Below are 21,754 nucleotides of genomic sequence, written 5' to 3' on the forward strand. Positions count from 1 at the left end.
AAAGTTCTCACCTTTAAGGTGGCATTCCTCTTGGCAGTAACATCGACCAAGAGGGTGGGTGAGTTGCAGGCTTTTTCCTGTAAGGAGCCTTATACCAGTTTCTTTGAGGACCGGGTCTATTTGAGATTCCTCTCGGGTTTACACCCAAGGTACCCTCCGCTTCCAACAGAAGTCAGTTGGTCACCCTCCCTGTATTCCACCCAGCTTCCTCTACAGCGGAAGAGGCCAAGCTGCACTCAATGGACCTATCCAGATGTCTAAGTATATATATATAGAGCGCACTCGCTCTTTCAGGAGAGCAGAAAACCTGTTTGTCAATTTCTTTGGGAAATTGAAGGGGCTGGTGGCTTCTAAACCCACCAGATCTAGGTGGGTGAAGGAGGCCATTAAAATATCATTTATGTCCCAAGGTTTACCTCCACCTTCTTTGCTGACAGCGCATTCCATGAGGGCGGTAGCCACCTCCTGGGCAGAGAGATGTGCTTTGCCGCTGGAGCAGATTTGTGCGGCAGCATCGTGGAGCTCAGACTCCACATTTGTGAAACACTATAGGCTAGCCAGCCATACTGCTGAGGCCTCGGCATTTGGCTGGACGGTGTTGAGCTCAGTTGAGCGCCAAAACCCACCCTAAGTGGAGAATTACTTGTTATCTCCCCATATTGTGCCGCTGGTGGGACACAAGGGAATGAAGGGTTATGTAGATAACCTGTTTTCCCTAAGTCCCAACAGCGGCACAAGTCTCCCTCCCTAGAAATCACTGGAGGAGAGCAAAACAAAACATGTACTGATTGTTACGTGCATTTTAATGTAAAACTGATGTGTGTTGTGTATATAAGGATATATGTATAAACATCACAACAATGTACTAGATGCTATGTATAGGACCTATGTTGGTTACTTTGTATTAACACGCAGGGGGAGGGGTGTGGTGCCCTCTTATAGGGACCAGCCAGGTGATTAAAACTTGGCTAATTAAAAATTCCGCCTGTCCTACCAGCACACAGGGGCAGAAAATACCCCATATTGTGCCGCTGTTGGGACTTAGGGAAAACAGGTTATCTACATAACCCTTCATTATAACTCAATCCAGAAAACCAGCAAAACTTATACATGAAATCTATACCAGTTTCTCACAACAGTCAGAGACTTTATTAATAGTGATGGAGGAGACACCAGTATTAGGGTCAGTTCACACAGAGTTTTTTGGCAAGTATTTTGATGCTGAATCTGCCTCAAAATCAGCCTCCAAAAAAAGCCACCCATAGAGTTCTATTGGGAGGCTTTTTTTTTGGAGGCTGTTGGTAGGAAAGTAGTGTGGGTTTTTGTGCACTCACTGTTCTACCAGGGTTATCACCTCTAAGTCCTAAAGCCATATAGCTCTATGAGAAAAACATGGTGTGAGGGGCAACACAGTGGCTCAGTGGTTAGTGCTGCAGCTTTGCAGTGCTGGAGTCCTGGGTTCGATTCCTACCAGGAACAACATCTGCAAGGAGATTGTGTGTTCTCCCTGTGTGCCTGGATTTCCTCCCATTCTACAAAGACATACTGATAGGGGAAAAAAGTACATTGTGATCCCTACATGGGCTTGCAATCTACATTAAAAAAAAAAAGAAAAAAAAAACATGGTGTGGTATAAAAAGCTGGCCCTGACCATCGGACAAATGGCAATGTATAAGTTCTATTAAGTTCTATCACGTTGTGCAGGCAGTTCCAGAAGGTAGTGATCAAGACCCTAATATTTGTGGATTAGGCAACACAGGGCATCAATACGTCTGGAACTTTCAGTTCAACAAACTGAAAAGAGAGATAAGATCCAAAAAAGGTGCAGAGTGTGTTCCAAAAGGCTCATAAGAAAAAGACACCATTTATCAGAGTGACACCTGGTCTGTGCATGATGGAGTGCTTCACAATGTACCAGACATACATGAATTATTATTATTATTATTATTATTATTATTATTTATTTGCCCTGGTATGTCACTTTCTTATACCATGATGTACTCTGCACAGATTTACCTCTCAACTGCATCAATTCCTGGAAAAATAAAATTAATGTAATACACATGAGGCACAAATACTCACTATAGCCCTTGATAAATTCCTTAAGGGGTCGAGTTTCCAATCCAAGGTCATTAGTTCTGGAACTTCATGGGCAAAGTAAATAAACCACAATGCCTTAAAGAGGACCTTTCACCATTTTGCCCACAGGCAGTTCTATATACTACCGGAATGCTGACAGTGTGCTGAGTTCAGCGCACTGTCGGCTTTCCCGATGTGGGCCCAGTGTGAAGAGCTTACGGTCCGGTACCGTAGCTCTTCTATGGTCAGAAGGGCGTTTCTGACAGTTAGCCAGAGACGTCCTTCTTCACAGCACAGCCAATCGCGCTGTGCTGTGGAGCGGGGAGGAACGCCCCCTCCATCTGCTCGCGATTGGCTGTGCTGTGAAGAAGGACGTCTCTGACTGAGTGTCAGAAACGCCCTTCTGACCATAGAAGAGCTACGGTACCGGACCGTAAGCTCTTCACACTGGGCCCAGATCGGGAAAGCCGACAGTGTGCTGAACTCAGCGCCATTAGGATGGAATGATGCATTTTTAAGTGTAAGCTTTCTGACAATGAATAGAAACAATTAAATATGTGGTAAATAATTACAAACACCATCTTCAATGTATTTATTCCAAACATTTTACACAATTCTGTATGTAAAACTCAGGATGACAATACAACAAAAAGAATAGCATTATAACAATACACTCATTCTATAAATCAACAGAACTAAATGGTTCGCCCCATTCTACAAATTTGCTTCCATCCCATGTGGACACCAGCTGGGAGTTTCACATCAATAACACACATAAGGAGTCATTTTCTAATTATGTTCATTGTGTCTGGATGACAATCAAAAATTAGCCAATACTATGTCCCATGTCATCTCAATAATGGTGTAGCTCATTGGTATAAAGTTACATGTTGGTACTGGAGCTGTTCCAGAATTTATCAGCTTCCAGATGGGTCCTGAGGTACACGCAGACACAAAATGGCCACAGGCTCAGTCGTGCATGGTTAAGTAGAATAAGTGAAAAAAATGTGAATTGTGTTCATTGATTACTACAGCAATGTAACACAGATACATGGGAGAAAGGCTACAGATCTGATTTGCTGTAGATAGTGAGAAAACTGTACTGTCTACTAAATTAATATTGCATTAATTCAGAATAACACGTTACAGTAATGAACAGCATGTCCACTCTGGAGATCATGCTGCAGCAATACGTATGAGAAGCATACCAGTGTGCCTTTAAAATGAATGTTCTTACCAACAGGATAAAGTGTAATAATAAAATAAATCAAAAGTATAACCTTAAGGAATCAAGTAACTTTGTCTAAGACTTTCATGTGAAATTCACTGCAAAGTCTCTCCAAGATGACATGGTCTATAAACAACTATTTCGTTCATACTGCCACAGGGTCAGCGTAGACATTGGTCCTATGGTCACTCCTCTCCTGCGGGTAAGTTGTCCTCAATTCTTCGGATAAATTTCATTCGGATTTCTGTGACACTGTCGCCTTTCAGTGTGTCCTGAGCAAATTTAACATCAACTGCCATTTGTACCTGAGAGAGAAATTACATATATTATACCATGGCTCTGGATTATAAAATAAAATAGATATATAAAAATAGCTTTTGACATATAGGCGCTTAATAGGATGAAAGGACACTCCGACTAGTATCACCTAAGGTAACTACCAAAAGATATCATAGCCACAAAATATAGATATGTAACATGATTATAGAGCTTTTAGTATAAAGTGCCACAGTGTAACGAAAATGTAATATAAAATTCTGCACATTAAATAGCTATGAACAATTCACAAAAATTCTAAGAAAATTAGACATCAATGTACGTGGCAACTATATGCATATCCATATTTTCAACAGGGATTCAAACCAGGTGGAGGGTCGACCTCTCAAATTTTTGCAGGTAGTACAATTTTGAGAGAGTTTAGGTATTGTAGAACTGTATAATGCTATTAAGTAGACAAATGAATAGTAGTCTTATATGGGTAATGTATGACACTGTTATTTGGTAACCATACTCTATAACCGTACACTATATTAAACCAAGTTATTGCGTAGGGCACCGAATATAAATGTAAAATGTCATGAGCAAATAACTGCTAATTCTATAGCTGCAGAAAACCTTACCATTTCCAGTGCTCCCCGCAAAACTCCACTCAAAATATTGGAATAGATAAGGTTGGAATGGTTATCGGGTAGCTCAACAAAGTCTACAAGAGGATTGTTTTCCAGAATGAGCGAGAACTCGTCTCCAGCAGGACTCCAGTTTGTGATAGTAGGCGTAATTCCCAGGTACATTTTAAAGGCCACCTAATAAAACACAAGGAAAAGCATTAACAAGTGCTTAACAGTATGTAATCTGAGAACCAGATGAACTAGCTACTTGCAAAAAATAAAAAAATATATCTTTTGACTCAATTTGTGATACATTATTATGGTAATATGAAGAACACAACTACATGTTACAAGGGCTGGAAAAAAATCTGGCACCTCCTATTTAATAGGAAATATTAAGATCAGATAGATTGAATTCAGCTTGTGCCAGTCCTGTTTTGCTAAACTTCTCAACATAGCATGACCTGTACCTCACAGATATCTTCCAGATTTTACCATGCATATCGCTCACAACAATGCAGCTGACTAATGACAATATCTACTACAGACATGTTTTGATGTTGCTTGAAGTTCACCTGAACAACCATCGCCTAAAACATGAAAAATTTGCAACCACCTCATAAGATAGTAAAGTTCCAATTAAGGTAGCAAAAAGGGCAAGTGTAATGTTCTCACCAACTTACAAGTTACAACAAATTTAAAGGAGGGTTGGTAGAATGTTCCAAGTAGTTAATATGTGTCAAAAGTGGTCAAAGGAAGGAGACCCAGGAAGTCTTAGGGCCTGTTCACACAGCAGAAACATCCGCCGTGTGAATTCCTCGCGTTGCTAGCCACAATGTGATGCTGAGGCAGTGCATCGGCATCCCGCTCCTGATTAGGCCCGAATGAATGGGCTTAATCGGGAGTGAGCCTAGGAATCTGTGGGAAGATAGGGCATGTCGCTTCTTTTTCCCCCTAGCTGGAAAAAAAAAAAAATCACTAGCGGGGAAAAAAAAGCAAGTGACTCCCATTGAAATGAATGGGAGCCTTTTTTGCAGGCGGATTCCACGTCAAAATCTGACTGCAAAAAAATCAGTGTGAACATTAGGCATCCAAGCGTTACCGATTCACACAAAGAGCAAAGACTAGTCCATCTTATTTGATCCTACATAACAGCTAATGTAGCACAAATTGCTGGGAAAAAAAGTTACTGGTGAGTATTATGACTGATAGGTGTCAGAACACACATGGGCTAATTTTCTGCACAACTGTTGATAATAAATTTTTCCCGCCACACTTTGCATGTAGTTTACAACAAGGAGCATGCCTTGCCATATATTAGGTGGATCCTCCAGTTTCTATGTACCTCAGCAGAAATCTATATCAACTCCTTGCTGGCATAGATTTCTTTCACCTTATAAGACAGAAAAAGGTTGTAAAACTGATACGGTCAACAACCGTGCACCGATTTGTGCAAAAATTCTGATTTCCATCATCAATTGCAAATTTTTTTTTATAGCTTGCATGGACAGTTTGAATCAGCAAAATAGTGGTTTGCAGCTGCAGCATATAGCATAGCCACAAACGAGTCAAAATATCCATTACCATCACAACTGGAAAATGGTGGCCTGGGCTGATAAATCATGTTTGCATCGGAGTACTATGAGAAGGGAAGCCGATGGAGGTAGTATGAAGACAGGCATTAATGTAGATGCTACTATACTACATATACCCTACCTAAACATTAGTACATTAGTACAACCCTTCATAACCAAGGTATTCCCGAAAGGCATTGATCTCTTTTAGCAGGATAAAGCACCCTGCCACACTAAATGAAAAAGAAAACTGTTTAGTAAATTTAGAAAGTTTTGACGTGGCCTCCAAATTTCTTAGATCTCAATCTGATCGAGAATTTCTGGGTTATGCTTAAAAAAAAAAAAAATAATAATAATAATCCATGAGGGCTCCACCTCACAATTTACAGGACTTAAAGGTTCCACTGCAAGGAGTCTTGTGAATTTAATGCCTTGAGAGATCACAGTGCCAGGGGTACAGTGGCGTAATGATAGTGGTCGCAGGGTGTGCATCCACTTACAGGCCCGAAGGAGTACAGGGCCCGCAGCCAGCTGGAAATAGCAGGGACCCCAGACCCCATCATAGTGGTTAGAGAAAGCTTGGTTCTCCAACCACTATACATATTGTTAATGAAAAGGGGCCGGGCTTCTTTCAATTAGATGCCAGCCTAGGGAAGGTGACTAAATATAAAAAGAAAAAAAATACTTATACTCACCTGTCCTGGGCTCAGCAACCACTCTGGGGCTCTTCCAGCCAGTAACTGAGGTCATGCCCCACATGACCACTGAGACCTAATCACAGGAGCCAGCATTGACATCTGGAGCAAGAGACCTCAGTTGCCAGAGAGAAGAGGATACCGCAGATAGCAGGACTGAGCTGGGATGCCCAGGAGTGGTGAGTTAAATGCTTATTATTTTTAATCAACACTGTGGAGCACGTAATTCTGTGTAAGGGTCACAGTGGAGCACACAATACTGAGTGGGGAGACACTGTGAAGCATGCAGTACTGTGTGGGAAGTCACTGTTGAGCACTTAATACTGTGTGGGGACCACTGCGGATCTGATCGTAATTCTTGATAACTGCAGTTGTGGGTATTAAAGCAGCACCTGTAACCGCCACTATCAAGAATTCACTCTAGGGATGGAGTAGGGGGCCTGGACAAAAGTTTGCACTGGGGCCCACAAGACTTTAGTTACGCCACTGATTACACAGTATTAGGTATGTACGATCAATATATACATGCACATGGATTTTAATTCCAGAAGAGAAACAAATGCTGTCATCTAAAAATATCTCATCCAACTGTTTTGATATTAAGCATATTACAGCTATGGCTTTAACAATAAAAAACACTGCAAGTGTAAATAAATGTTCTGATCCCTGAGATAGCTGCCAAAGGTCTGGCAGAAAAAAACAAACCAGAGACCGATGGGAAACAGACTGAGCTCCTGCTGATCTGGCGAGGAATGATAGCACGTGCAAAGCAGTATGTCATGAAGTCATTGGAAGAGACTGAAGGGGGAGCCTTGGAGGACACGTGTACTAAACAGACTACTATGCAAACAACTTTCACAAGAAACCCAAGAGGAATTACCACATGGAATAATAATTTTTATAGGTTCATGCATGTCATTTCTTATTACAGGTCTGAGACGGTAGTCCCGTGTATGCCTCTTAATTCCTTCTACAACAATGATTCATGCAGCCATATGCAACAGCAGTTAAAGTCTGTACGACAATATATCATTTACAAGTAGGACTTATTTTTACTCTGTTCTGCTCAGTCTGAACACGTGTGTCTATAAACTATACTGCTGTGCTTCTTTGCCAAATTCATCAAAGTAACTGGACAAGTACAATGAAATCTCCAGCAGCACAGTTCTGTAATAAGAAGACAATGAAATAACCCCTTACCTTAGCTATAACATCAGCTGTTTCTCGGAAATCATGGCACCTTCCAACATTAGACCGAGCCAAAAAATCTTCAATCAGCCTCACACCAATGTTGTATCCCCTGAGACAGATAAAATCAAATGAAAGAGATTCAAAGGAAGCACTGTGAATGGAAAAGAACACTTAAAGGGTTTAGGTCATGAAGTCAACCTGCTAGAAGAGTCTACTCTTTATACAATTTATCTGCACGGTGCCACAGAAGCAGTAGGCTCCAGAATTAAGAGTTGTATTTCTTGAATCTGGCATGCCCAACACCACCGCCTATATCTGCATATGGACAAATCTTGTGGTAGACTTGCTTTAAAGGAAAGTATGTCAGACGCAAGTGCGCTGAGGGCAGTCTCTCCTGCATTGAGATACTTCACTGCCCCACCCTGTATGAAAGTCGCAGCTCCTGGTTGGGCAATGGACCTTTTATTCAGAACAGAACAGAGGGACTCCTCAAGCCAAAAAGCTGAGAGCACTTCTGAACTACAAGTCTGTTTAAACAGCTCTCCAGCATCCCTACCTAGCTCTGTCAGCAATTTTGCTGGGTCAAAACTGCTGACAGATTCAAAGACATGGGGAGGGGATGGTGCATTCTGTATACTTCCCAAAGGTTGTCAGGCTGTGATTTTTGGATATGTTGCTCAGCAAATAGAAAGAAAATCAGGTTGACAACCCTAACTGTATTCAGTGTTATTATACAGTCCGAGGAATAAAAGTATGTATCTACCAAGCTCCCTCTAGTGGAAGATGCCAGTAACCAGACGTTCCTGTTTAGCAGATTTAGAATTCTTTATAGAAACAATAAAGCTCCAAGCACTATAAAGATATATGATAAATTGAGATATTAAACAGCTCAACCTCTACCCCACTGAGCCAGTTGGTCACTGTTAGTATTATATCTGCCTGTATATTTTGTGTACTGTATGTAAACCCCCAAATGTAAAGCACCATGGAATTAATGGTGCTATATAAATAAATAATAATAATAATAATAATAGAACTGTATCCAAGGGAAGACCTTCACTTTAAAAGGGTAATACAAATCTATAAACTGATTTTTATATAGGCCAACAATACAAGATTGGTGAAGGTTTGATTCTCAGGACTCTCGCTGATCGGCTCACTGAATAGTCTACAAAAATCCAGAGAACAGTATATATTCTACATTGTTCACCTTTAGTATTGGTTGTGCCTGATATTGCAGCTCAGTACATTCACTTTCTGGTAAAACATAAATAGGACAATGTATTTTCTGGAGTGCTGCAATTCATTCATTCACTTGTTGAGCTGATATATTCATTCCTAAAGATGGATTCTCTCCCATATTACTCAGACAACCCACTAAGAGCTCGTTCACATCTGCGCTCGGTCTCCGTTCTGCAGGTTTCCGTTTCCTGCACAAAACAGAGGCAGGAGACTGAAACCTGCAGGACTCTCTCACCTATTCATTTGAATGGGTTTGAAAGCTGTCCGGCCATGAGCGGCGGTGAGTGTTTTATGCTCTCCGCCACAAAACAGTTTTTTTTAATCCAGACACAGAGACAGACATGCAGTACTCGGTGTCCGGTTGAATAAAACCGGTTTTGCGGCGGAGAGCATAAAACGCTCACCGTCGGACCCGCTCTGTGGTTTCCATCTTCTTGCATGCAGAAGACGGAAACCACAGAACAGAGACCCGAACGCAGGTGTGAACCTAGCATTATTTAAATAGGCGTTTTGCAATGCTTAAATACCAGCTGCAGTGCAGAGGAACTCAACATATACTACCGTGTTTCCCCGAAAGTAAGACAGTGTCCTACATTCTTTTTACCCCCAAAAGTCCCACTATGTCTTACTTTCGGGGTATGTCTTATATTGGAAAAAAAATGTCGACAGGGGTTAATGTGAGGGAGGACATGATGGGGTTAACTGCTATTAATGTCAGGCACATGGAGTTACTGAAACTAAATTAATAACTCTAAATGCCTGACATTAATAGGCAGAGTACAGCCTGTACCTGGTGTTTTCTTTTTTCACTTTGCTGGGAACTTTCTTTCTTCTTCTCTTCTCTCCCTCTCTTGTGTGCAGTATGGAGACGGCAGGAGCCCTCACTGCAGGCGGGACCTGGATCTCTATAGGGATAAGCTCTGCCCCCTGAGCTCACTTCTCTCCTCTCATTGGTGGGCAGAGAGCAGCCAGAGAAAGCGGAGCGTCCTGAAAGCACTGAAGGGACGCTCCTCTGCTGCAGCTGCTGCCGTGCCAGCCAGATATGCCTCGCGTGCCAAGAGCGGCACGCGAGGCATATCATTTACTATGTTTACTATGTCTTATCAGTCAGGAACACCATTCCTCACAGTAGCGTCTATAGCGCTGTACTGTGAAAGGGGGCATTGCATACCGTGCAGCGATGACGAGTACTATGGACGAGTACTGTGAGGAGAGAGAGGGAGGGAGGCGTTCCTCACCGCTCTGACAGTACAGCGCAATAATGCAACTGTAAGGAAGGGCGTTCCTGATGCTTCAAAGAGCTGATCTGCAGGGTCCCAGATATCAGACCCCCATAAATCCTTAAATGATGAAATGAAAACCCCTTTATATCTATCCCCTAATACCAATCAAAAGCAGCACACGAGACACAAATTTGGTTCATCAAGTGTTAACCCCTTCCCGAAATCTGCCATAACAGTACAACGGATGCCAGATCTTTGAAGATGTCATCTGATCTGTTGCAGAGTGGCTGCTATATGCTTATGGGTGTCAGAATATGGCAACATTTAGAAAATGAAGGGGGGGGGGGGGTTTGCAAAGTTTTAGATTTTTGTTAAGGGGTTAAAATGCAAATAAAACTATATAAATTTGGTATCTTGGAAATCGTACCAAAACAAAGAGTACAAGTGACATGTCATTTTAGTTGCACAGTGAAAACCATAAAAACAAAAACCGGTATGAAAGTTTCACAAAAGCTCTTTTTCTACATTACCAGCCAATTCGGAATTTTTTTTCCAGTACATTGTACAGAATAATAAATGGTAAATGGTACCACTATGAAAAACAATTTGTCTATTGTCTAAAACATTAATCCCCTCATATGGGTCTGTGAACGGAAAAATAAAAAAAGATTTGGGTATAAAAGGTGGAGAGTCAAAAAATGAAAATTGAAATATGTTACTGGCATGAAGGGACGAAGATATAAACAGACTTCTGATAAATTACATTTTGACCATGCCTACTGTTCTGCCGATGACTGTATCATATTCATATAATATATTTCATATCATAATGTACCCAATTTATTTGGCTATCATTAGAATTCAATAAAAACTGCAAATAAACATTCCAGAAACACTTTGCTGTTTACACCGTCAATCAAAAGAGTAACAATGGTTTGAACTTGTGACTTTAATACTCCTTATCTCACCATCCGCTACAGCTTCAAATGTGAGACTACCATCATGGATGGTGAGATATGGAGCATGAAAGTCACAAGTTCAGAAGACTGTTACCCTTTTGCTAGTCAGTGTAAATAACAGGTTTTTCTGTATTAACCATAGAAAAAGAACAATTTCCTGATATAAACTTGAATTATGCCAATTTGTGGTCATATCGGCATATATGCCAGAAGTGCCATTTGCCATACAATTTAAAGCATAGCGTTTCCTTGCAGTCCTTCACTTGAACTATCTGATTAGTTAAAGGGATTCGATCATTGGGGAAACTCATTTTTAACTAAGCATATTCCAGACATACCTTTTATTTAGTAATCCTTTCAGCCATTTTTGAATTAGCCCGTTTTTATTGATATGCTAATGAACCAGTATGGAGCATTCCAGAAGTTTTGTGAGCACTGTGTGTTGTGTGTAAACAGGGGGGAGGTGAGAGCAAGGAAGGCTGCTGCTCCTGGTGGTGACTCATCAGCCTTCACTGCTCTCACCTCCCCCTCGTTTACACACATAGTAGTCAGTGAACTTCCGGTGCTCCATGCTGGCTAATTAGCATATCAATAAAAGCGGGCCAATTCAAAAATGGCTGAGAGGATTAACAAATAAAAGGTATGTCTGAAATAGCCTTTCTAAAGGCTATGCAAATATATGCTTAGTTAAAAATGAGTTTTCCCAATGATAGAATCCCTTATAAAGGGGTTGACCACTTTGACACCAATACTGAAAGTCAAATGTTATGGCTTGTAGAATAAAAAGTTATACAATTGCCAATATACTTTCTGTACCAACTCCTCACGGTTTTCTAGATCTCTGCTTGCTGTCATACATTCAGCTCACATACAGTGGATAACAATCAGTCCATGACATGTGCACAGCTCCTTACCAGGCAGATGTCTGATTACTGTGCTGTGACCATTAACTACCTGTACTCTGTGCGTACATCACATGGCCATGGACAGTATATCAGATGCAAAGAACTAGAAAACAATGAGGAATTAATACAGAAAGTATAATGGAAGATTGTACAACTAATTATCGCATTTTTCGGACTAGAAGACGCATTTTTTCCCTCCAAACTTGGGAGGAAAATGGGTTGAGGTGGTGTCGTATAGTCTTAAAGTGAAGGTTGCAGCATTGCCCCACTCCTGCTGCCGCCAGCTTACTGTAGAAGGGCTACAGTGGGGTGATGCTGCGGGCCCTGGGCTTGGTGGAGAGGGTGTCCCGGAGGTGCAAACCCATTCCGGCATCCACCATGCTATTACGGCGGATTTTGGATCTTTAAAGATGAAGCCTACCAGGACTCCGCTGTAATGTCCACTCTGATCGCGGGCATTACTACGTGTAAGCCCCCACAAAGATATTAAAACTGCCCCCTGGGACTTATGGGTACCTTTCTCATTGCTGGCCGGCTCCTGTGCAGCAAGATGGCAAGAGCTGACCTGTTCCTGTGACAACTGGGAGCTTTATGAAGGCTCCCAGGCTTGTCATAGGAATATTACTATTGCAAGCCTATGACCAGCCTCAATAGTAATGTACAGAATCTCCAATTTACTTGCAATCAAATAGGCTAATAAAATAGCAAAATAAAAAAAACAAAAAACGAAAAGTTCAAAATCACCCCCTATCCGTAGAATAAATATAAAAGTAGAAAATTACTTTGAAAAACATGCACATTAGTTAACCCTGTGTTTGAAAATGCCTGGTCTACAAACTTCTAAAATATTTTTCTTGTAGGATGAATGTTGTAGCGGGAAAAATAAAAAAAATTAAAAGTGCCGAACTGCTGTTTTTTTCCACTGTCTCGCCTCTCACTTGAATAAAAAGTGATCAAAGCAATAGACATTCCCCAACGTGGTATAACTAAAAAGTACATCTGGTCCCGCAAAAAAGATGTCTTATGCACCTCGGTACAGCTGCAGGGACACCTGTCAATGTGACCTTGTAGCTGTTACTAACCTACAATTCTCATATGTTATTAAATATTTTACCACATTTTTTGCTTCATAATTTTTTTCCCTTTTTTCCACCTAAAATCTGGATACGTGTTTTTGTCTGAAAAATATGGCATTATACAAACAATAAGATTTTTCTCGCAATAGTGGTTTCAAAGTGGCCAACTCCCATAACGTTACTGGAATAAATTCTTAGAAAGTAAGTCATGTCTTAAATTACAAAATAATAAGGACTTACCAAAGTTACTTACATTTTCTCTAACTGTTTATTGACATCTTCATCATTTTCATAGTCTTTGCATAGCTGTGCAACAAGGGCTCCATAAGTCAAACTGAAGAGCTCAGAGTTCTAGAGTGGATAAACCAGACAAACATTCAGGTCAGAAGATCAAGCTTTTCAATTTAGTGATCACATGCACATACAATGAGGAATCTGCAATACGGTAGGAAAGGCAATGGACATGCAAACAAAGAGGGGAAAAAAAGAAAAAAAATGTGAATCAAGAGCGTACTAAAGGAGTAGTTTGAAAGGCATCATTTCAGCAAATAAATCTGTCAAAGATGTCAGGAATTAACTATTACTGGCTCAGTGGTTAGCGCAGAGTCCTAGATTTGAATTCAGCCAGGGACAAAATCTGCAAGGAGTGGTCATGTTGCGAGTCCTATATGGGACAAACAACTCCGTCTGTAGCTAATACCAGTCCTTGGATGGCCTGACTAAAGCGTCTTCGGAAGACTGGACTAACTGACTGACTGCAGAAAACACAAACTGAGGCCCATAAATGCATGCAGGAGACAAGTTCAATGTGGAGGAACTTTAGAGGCCTCCCTGACCTCAAGTCCATCAAACACTTTTGGTCACATGACCGCCGAGGCCAACCAGCGGCTTCAGAGGAAGGAATCTGGGACATCGTAGTTGGCAAGAAGTTTCATTTTGAGAAGACATCCCAGCAGAAGGACCAAAATACACTGGGAACAGGCGAGTCATTTTTTTTTTTTTCACCCCTTCCCGGCATATTTAACATATAAAAAATTTGCTTGGACAACTTCTTTAAAGAGGACCTTTCATCAGATTGGGCACAGGCAGTTCTATATACTGCTGGAAAGCTGACAGTGCGCTGAATTTAGCGCACTGTCGGCTTTCCCGATCTGTGCCCCGGGTAAAGCGCTATCGGTCCCGGTACCGTAGCGCTTTATAGTCAGAAGGGCGTTTCTGACAGTTAGCCAGGGACGCCCTTCTGCCCAGCAGCGCCTATCGCACTGTACAGTGTGAGCGGGGAGGAACGCCCTCCTCCCTCTCCTGATAACACTCGTCTATGGACGAGCTGTGTGAGCAGAGGGAGGAGGCATTCCTCCCCGCTCACACTGTACAGCGCGATAGGCGCTGCTGGGCAGAAGGGCGTCCCTGGCTAACTGTCAGAAACGCCCTTCTGACTGTAAAGCGCAGAAGGGCGCAGCACACTGTCAGCTTTCCAGCAGTATATAGAATTGCCTGTGCCCAATCTGATGAAAGGTCCTCTTTAAGATAGGTCATTAACTGATCATGGGTGGAGGTCCGATATACAGGAACCCAGTAGATCAGATATTTGAAGTGGCAGCATACTCCTTGAGGACCGCTTCTTCTTTACAGGCCATGTGATGTAACATTCACCAAGTCCAATGTTGGTGTGAGCAGCACTCTTCATAGACTGTAGATGAGTGCACATATTCCACCGTTGGCTGACCGGAACCCACCAAATAAATATAGTCTTTGTATGAAAGGATGGGCAGAACTCTGGATCATCGAGCTTGCTTGTTAGGTTTATTTATGGAATACACATTCCATATTAGGAAAAGTGGTACCAACCATAATATAGCATACAAGGTATACAGTGCCTACAAGTAGTATTCAACCCCCTGCAAATTTAGCAGGTTTGATAAGATGCAAATAAGTTAGAGCCTTCAAACTTCAAACAAGAGCAGGATTTATTAACAGATGCATAAATCTTACAAACCAAAAAGTTATGTTGCTCAGTTAAATTTTAATAAATTTTAAACATAAAAGTGTGGGTCAATTATTATTCAACCCCTAGGTTTAATATTTTGTGGAATAACCCTTGTTTGCAATTACAGCTAATAATCGTCTTTTATAAGACCTGATCAGGCCGGCACAGGTCTCTGGAGTTAATCTTGGCCCACTCCTCCATGCAGATCTTTTCCAAGTTATCTAGGTTCTTTGGGTGTCTCATGTGGACTTTAATCTTGAGCTCCTTCCACAAGTTTTCAATTGGGTTAAGGTCAGGAGACTGACTAGACCACTGCAACACCTTGATTTTTTCCCTCTTGAACCAGGCCTTGGTTTTCTTGGCTGTGTTCTTTGGGTCGTTGTCTTGTTGGAAGATGAAATGACGACCCATCTTAAGATCCTTGATGGAGGAGCGGAGGTTCTTGGCCAAAATCTCCAGGTAGGCCGTGCTATCCATCTTCCCATGGATGCGGACCAGATGGCAGGCCCCTTGGCTGAGAAGCAGCCCCACAGCATGATGCTGCCACCACCATGCTTGACTGTAGGGATGGTATTCTTGGGGTCGTATGCAGTGCCATCCAGTCTCCAAACGTCACGTGTGTGGTTGGCACCAAAGATCTCGATCTTGGTCTCATCAGACCAGAGAACCTTCAACCAGTCCTCCAAGTGATCATGAGCAAACTGTAGACGAGCCTTGACATGACGCTTTGAAAGTAAAGGTACCTTACGGGCTCGTCTGGAACGGAGACCATTGCGGTGGAGTACGTTACTTATGGTATTGACTGAAACCAATGTCCCCACTGCCATGAGATCTTCCCGGAGCTCCTTCCTTGTTGTCCTTGGGTTAGCCTTGACTCTTCGGACAAGCCTGGCCTCGGCACGGGAGGAAACTTTCAAAGGCTGTCCAGGCCATGGAAGGCTAACAGTAGTTCCATAAGCTTTCCACTTCCGGATGATGCTCCCAACAGTGGAGACAGGTAGGCCCAACTCCTTGGAAAGGGTTTTGTACCCCTTGCCAGCCTTGTGACCCTCCACGATCTTGTCTCTGATGGCCTTGGAATGCTCCTTTGTCTTTCCCATGTTGACCATGTATGAGTGCTGTTGACAAGTTTGGGGAGGGTCTTAAATAGTCAGAAAAGGCTGGAAAAAGAGATAATTAATCCAAACATGTGAAGCTCATTGTTCTTTGTGCCTGAACTACTTCTTAATACTTTAGGGGAACCAAACAGAATTCTGGTGGTTTGAGGGGTTGAATAATAAATGACCCTCTGAATAAACTTTTCACAATTTAAAAAAAAATTAAACAAAGAAATAACATGCTTTTTTGCTGCAGTGCATTTCACACTTCCAGGCTGATCTACAGTCCAAATGTCACAATGCCAAGTTAATTCCGAATGTGTAAACCTGCTAAATCTGCAGGGGCTTGAATACTACTTGTAGGCACTGTAAATGCAGATATTATAGAAACGTAACATAGATATTCAAGAGCAATGTTTCAGGCTGCGAAAGCCCTTCCTAGGCAACAGAAAATGAAGACGAGTTTAATACCGCATGTATGAAAAAAATTGATGCAGGGCCCTGGAGAAATGGTCCTGGTAAGGAACCCTGAAGTGTGGGGGAAGAGATGATCCCCAACACAGCAATTTCTGGACTTACCTAACAAGAAAGCTCTATTACCTGGAGTGCTATCCATCCTTTCATACAATGACTACATCATATTCATCAATCTCATGGTCTGATCGAAGAGGGGACCCATTGAAGTGAATGTGCCGCACTTTGACACCAAGCAAAAATGTACGACGCTGTGTGTGTACTGAAAAGACTGCAGACTCAACACTTATCTACTGGCCACCCTCAGTGCTCCTAAATAAAATAATGTGCCTCCACGTGTAATACAATAGCTCTCCTAGGTAATATAATGTCCTCCGCAGTGCTTCACTTGTAATTTAGTGGCCCATAAAATATAATAGCCTCCACAGCGCCCTCACACAGCGACGCTTAAGGAGCGAGTGGTCAGCTAAATTCATTACTTACAACTCTGCTCCATGCCTCCTTCAAATAATGATGCCTTGACGCTTTACTTTGCAAGTGCAAGGAGCGCTTACATTAGTATTAGGATTTAGGCCCGGTTCACATCTGCGCTCAGGCCATTCCATTCCCCTCTCTGCATGAAAAACTGCTGAGAGAAAAGTCCTGCAAGCAGCACTTTTCTCTCTGCTTTTTTTGTGGGGAAACCACACAGACTCCATTATAGTCTATAGCAGGAGTGTCAAACTCATTTTCACTGGAAGCCACTTCAGACTCACAGGGTACCTTGAAGGACCAAGATTATTTTAGACATTGGGAGATATTGGTTCTAAAAACAACAGCACAGTTATTTACTGCCCTGGGGCACATACTGGGAAAGCCAGTGCACTGTTGGCTTTCTAGCGGTATATAAAACCGCATATGCATAACGACATGAAAGGACCTCTTTAAATCACCCCCATAGTATTTACCCTGTACAAATAGACTGCATGGCGTTATATAGGATGCAGCACACTGCTGGTCTGGGTTAACTCTTCTCTGCAGGATGGCGCTGCTGTGAACAACATCAGTACGTCCTGACGCTTGCAGGAACAAGCTGCTATTTCATTGGTTCCTGTGGCTGCCCATCACCAGGATCAAAGGGAAGAGGGGGGCCCACAGGAAGGTAAGGAGGCAGCCGTCCATGACCAATGGATTGGCGGCTCAGCTCAAAAACAAGTACTGGGCCAGATAAAACAAGGTGGCGGGCCGAATTCGGCCCTTGTGCCTTGAGTTTGACAGCCGTGGTGTATAGGGTCCATGGGTTTCCTTAGGTAACCACTTTTTTATGTGGATTAGGTTTCCATTTCAGGGGTCCCCAAGCGGACTCCCTGAACAGAGACCAATGAACATGTGTGAACCAGGCCTCAGGGTTTGCAGTGCACTGGGAAACTGTGATCTTGTGAAAAAACTACTGTGTATTGAAAAGTAATTGAAACATCATTATGTTATGCTGCTCTCATATCATAATCATCATTAAACAGGGTGAGAGATCCCCTTAAGAGACAAACCTTTAATAGTGATGCACATAGCTGTCTAACTTGACAGGCATGTTTTCTCCCTATGATGTAGCAGATGACCGATTTTACATTTTGGCTATGCCATCCATCCTCAATTTTAGTGAGCAGGGTACAAATGAATGTACACAGAAACACTGTACATATTGTCAAATAAACTATATAACTGTATAATTAGGTTAAAAAAAAAAAAAGCGTTCATTGCTATTCATGCAGTGCAAGTAAATAAAATGGATTAACAAAAGACCAGGGCATATGAACAGGTGCTATAAGTAGTGTGATAAAGTGTATGCACAGACGTACCACAAGATGCAGAGATGCAGTAGGTGAAATGAATGGCAAATACCAATACTATGCAATGATTGCAGTGGGCAGATGGAAAGAAAGGGAAAAAAGTTGTTAGGCGATACAGGACTAATATCAGAACTAGAAGCTGCCAGCAAACTGGAGACCAGGAGTAAAAGCAGCATTCACAGACAAGCAATATGAGGTAAAGCAGCTAAAAGTCAAGCAACATGAGCTAAAACAGACATGCAGACCACAAAATCAGAATCCGAATATGTAAAACACAGCCATATGCCATATGCATACATAAGACGTTATGGCAAGTTAAACAGAATAAGGTCTCCACCTTCTGATAACTTTTAAGGGGTATTCCCATCTTCAAATTTATGGCTATATCAGAATGAAATTCCATAATTGCCTAATGTGGGTCCCACCTCTGGGGCCTATATCTAGCTCTAGAATGTTCTCAGAGCTCCTGTAAAAATGGAAGGAGAGACTTGCACATTAAAGTCTCTCTTTCATTCACTTGTGACTGCAAACATGGCCCTGTGGTTACAGTCATAAATACCAAGACAGAAGACTAGTTTAACTTACTGTAGTAGTCATTGTTTTTTTCTGCAACATAAATGGGTCACTGACTACGGCAAAGATATGCCATCCTATGGTCCCTGAAACTGCAAAATATTGTTTTCTAGAAAATGTTCATATTCTGAGTTAGGAATCTGTGGTATCAAGTCTTCTAGGGTGAAAGTTAAGAAAACAGCATAACGCTATTATGCTATGCTGTTTGCGTCACCCCAATTTACTTCTATGAGGGATACTGAAGAGTGTACAACACTGCAGTCGAGCGGTTTCTCAGGTGGCTGGAGACACAGGTATTCTCATCTCAACCATAAAAGGCTGATTGAGATTTATCTTTAACTGTAGAAACAGAGCAAGTCCTTTCTACAGGTCTCTGAGATCTTTTCCACTAGTAACCTTTTGTCAAACCAGCAAGGATTTTTCCTTAAAGGGGCTCTATCATTGGGAAAAGTCATTTTTAACTAATCACATCCTTGCATAGGCTTTAGAAAGGTTATTCCACACCTACCTTTAGTATGCAAGTTGCCTCAGTGGTTTTTGAATAAGTCTGTTATTATTCACATGCTAATTTTTTTGCAGCCAGCACAGGAAGTTCCCAGCAGCACTTGTCTCTACTATTATCTCCTATGTCTCTATGCAAACAGGAAGCTAAGTCATCATCATCAGCCTGTGCTGTATACACCCGTAGGAAACAATAGCAAAGAGGGTGCACGATGCAACGTGCACCCAGTCTAATTAGCATATGAATAAAAACGGACTTATTCAAAAACCACTGAGGCAATTTACATACTAAAAGGTAGGTGTGGAATAGCCTTTCTAAAGCCTATGAAAGGATGTGATTAGTTAAAAATGACTTTTCCCAATGACAGAGCCCCTTTAACAACCACCAAAATGCAGATACAGTGGCTTATGGGGTTTTAGAATTAGAAAACTGATTCATTTATATAAGGCTCGGTTCACATCTGTGTTTGGGATTCCGTTTGGGGACCCCCGAACGGAAACCTATACGCATTAAAAATAGGTTAGCTAAGAAACCACATGGACCTCATATACTATAATCTCTCCGCACGATTCATCCGGAAACCTCAAGGACCCCATTCCTAGTAGTCTATGTGGCCTGTGTGGTTTCTTAGCTAGCCACTTTTTAATGCGTATGGGTATCCATTCAGGGGGTCTCCAAGCGGACTTCCCAAACACAGATATGAACTGGACCTAAGATATATAGAAAATGGATACATTGTACATATTGGCAAGATCAATAGTGTCCAAAATGGATGACATCTTTTAAAGTAAATATCTTTCCACTAATAAGATTAGGGCCCCTTGCAGACAACTGTGGTGTGGGTCAGTGAGCTATCTGGGTTTTTCCTGAATAGCACACTAACCCATTCATCTCTGACAGCCCATGTACATGAGTGTGAATTACACAGCCCCATGTACAAGCCTGCAATATAGTCCCTGGATATCAGCAACATTTGGCTGCCACAGGACTGGGTCAAGAGTGGCGCTGTTTATAGAGAAACTGCTCAGGGAGCTGCTTATATCTAGTCTGGTGGTTAGACTGGGGGTCTAATGGGTAGAATGGGGGTGCAAAGTAGGGACCCCAAATGATGTAACTGACAGCACATGCCAATCCCTTTAACTGAGCATGTATCTAACATTTTCTGCATTGTGTACACTGTATAACATGGTCCCAGCCTCCTACTGGCCTTGGAGCACAGGCTCCCATAGCTGGCACTGGACAACAAGCCCTATAACGCTGCCTGTTTCCACAGACTACTGTCATGTATACAGCCACACAGCATTGTATGAGAGGCTCCAGTGACACCCTCTAGTAGGAGCAGCAGAGCCCTGGGCCTGACACTACAGAAGCAGCTGTGCAGAGCAGCCCTCATCCTCTCACCATCTTCTTGCTCTCGGTTCCTCTGTTAGTCTGTCGAGACATGGCTCCTCGTCTTCCAGGGTCCTACACCACAGAAAATAACAAATGTCAGCTCTACGGTCCAGCAGGCACAAGAGATGGTAGAGCCTAGGGAGCCGAAGGACCTTTGGTGATGTCACGGTCATGTGATCAGTCACGTGAGGGGAGGAGTGAGGCTCTGTGGTCATGTGAGATGTCAGGCTAGTGGTGATGACAGAATGGATTAGTTACCAGGAGGTGCAGCAAGCACTGTGATACAGGAGACATGGGCTAGATGTAAAGAGTGTATGGACTGTGTATAAGGACACTATGTAGTGGCAGTACAACAATACAGAAGCAGTTTGTGTATGCTATATTCATGCAGCAGGGCTGTGTTTATTTATAATGTGTGGGCATGGCTGTATGTACTGAGTATAAGGACACTGTATGTCGCTGGAGTGCAGCAATATAGAGAAGTCTGAGCATGCAGAGCTCTGTGTGTTAGGTTTGGTTAACACTTTGTTTTAGCCCTGCACTCGGGTATATATTTGGAATACTTTGCAGATTCATTCCCTTTAAGGAGGACTTTTCATGTCCTGATAGATGTGTGATGTTATATTCCGCTAGAAAGCTAACGGTGCACTGAATTTGACGCACTGCTAGCTTTCCCAGTATACGCCCCAATGCTGGAAATATCTCCCCACTATCGAAAGGGCGGGCCTTACAGCTTAGCGTCACTGGCCTGTGAGGAAGGCCCCCCGGACAGTATTTTCCCATAGCTTTGTACTTCAGGGGGGAGACTATTTCACTGATGCTGATGTGGGAAACATGTTCTTTC

General features: G+C 42.3%; 1 protein-coding gene across 1 annotated transcript; it reads right to left on the reverse strand.

Annotated features, from left to right (window-relative positions):
- Nucleotides 1–2,657: 2,657 nt before the first annotated feature.
- Nucleotides 2,658–21,093, reverse strand: TRAPPC3 (trafficking protein particle complex subunit 3). Its single transcript, XM_075264586.1, has 5 exons — nucleotides 20,920–21,093; nucleotides 13,313–13,410; nucleotides 7,664–7,763; nucleotides 4,207–4,389; nucleotides 2,658–3,612 (listed from the first exon to the last, which is right to left on the reverse strand). The coding sequence occupies exons 1-5, from the start codon at nucleotides 20,959–20,961 to the stop codon at nucleotides 3,493–3,495; spliced, it is 543 nt and encodes a 180-aa protein (XP_075120687.1). The 5' UTR covers nucleotides 20,962–21,093; the 3' UTR covers nucleotides 2,658–3,492.
- Between the last annotated feature and the right edge of the window lie 661 nt (nucleotides 21,094–21,754).

The sequence above is a fragment of the Leptodactylus fuscus genome, chromosome 2 (assembly GCF_031893055.1).
Source record: "Leptodactylus fuscus isolate aLepFus1 chromosome 2, aLepFus1.hap2, whole genome shotgun sequence".
Lineage (NCBI taxonomy): Eukaryota > Metazoa > Chordata > Amphibia > Anura > Leptodactylidae > Leptodactylus > Leptodactylus fuscus.

Bases quoted from the DNA above. Each gene is read 5' to 3' on its own strand.
- TRAPPC3 (XM_075264586.1), bottom strand. From the start codon at position 20,961: ATGTCTCGACAGACTAACAGAGGAACCGAGAGCAAGAAGATG. The intron at 4,390-7,663 runs GTAAGGGGTTAT...GTGTTTTATTAG, and splicing joins CAGCTGATGTTATAGCTAAG to GTGGCCTTTAAAATGTACCT. The intron at 3,613-4,206 runs GTAAGGTTTTCT...TTTCTCTCTCAG, and splicing joins TGCGGGGAGCACTGGAAATG to GTACAAATGGCAGTTGATGT.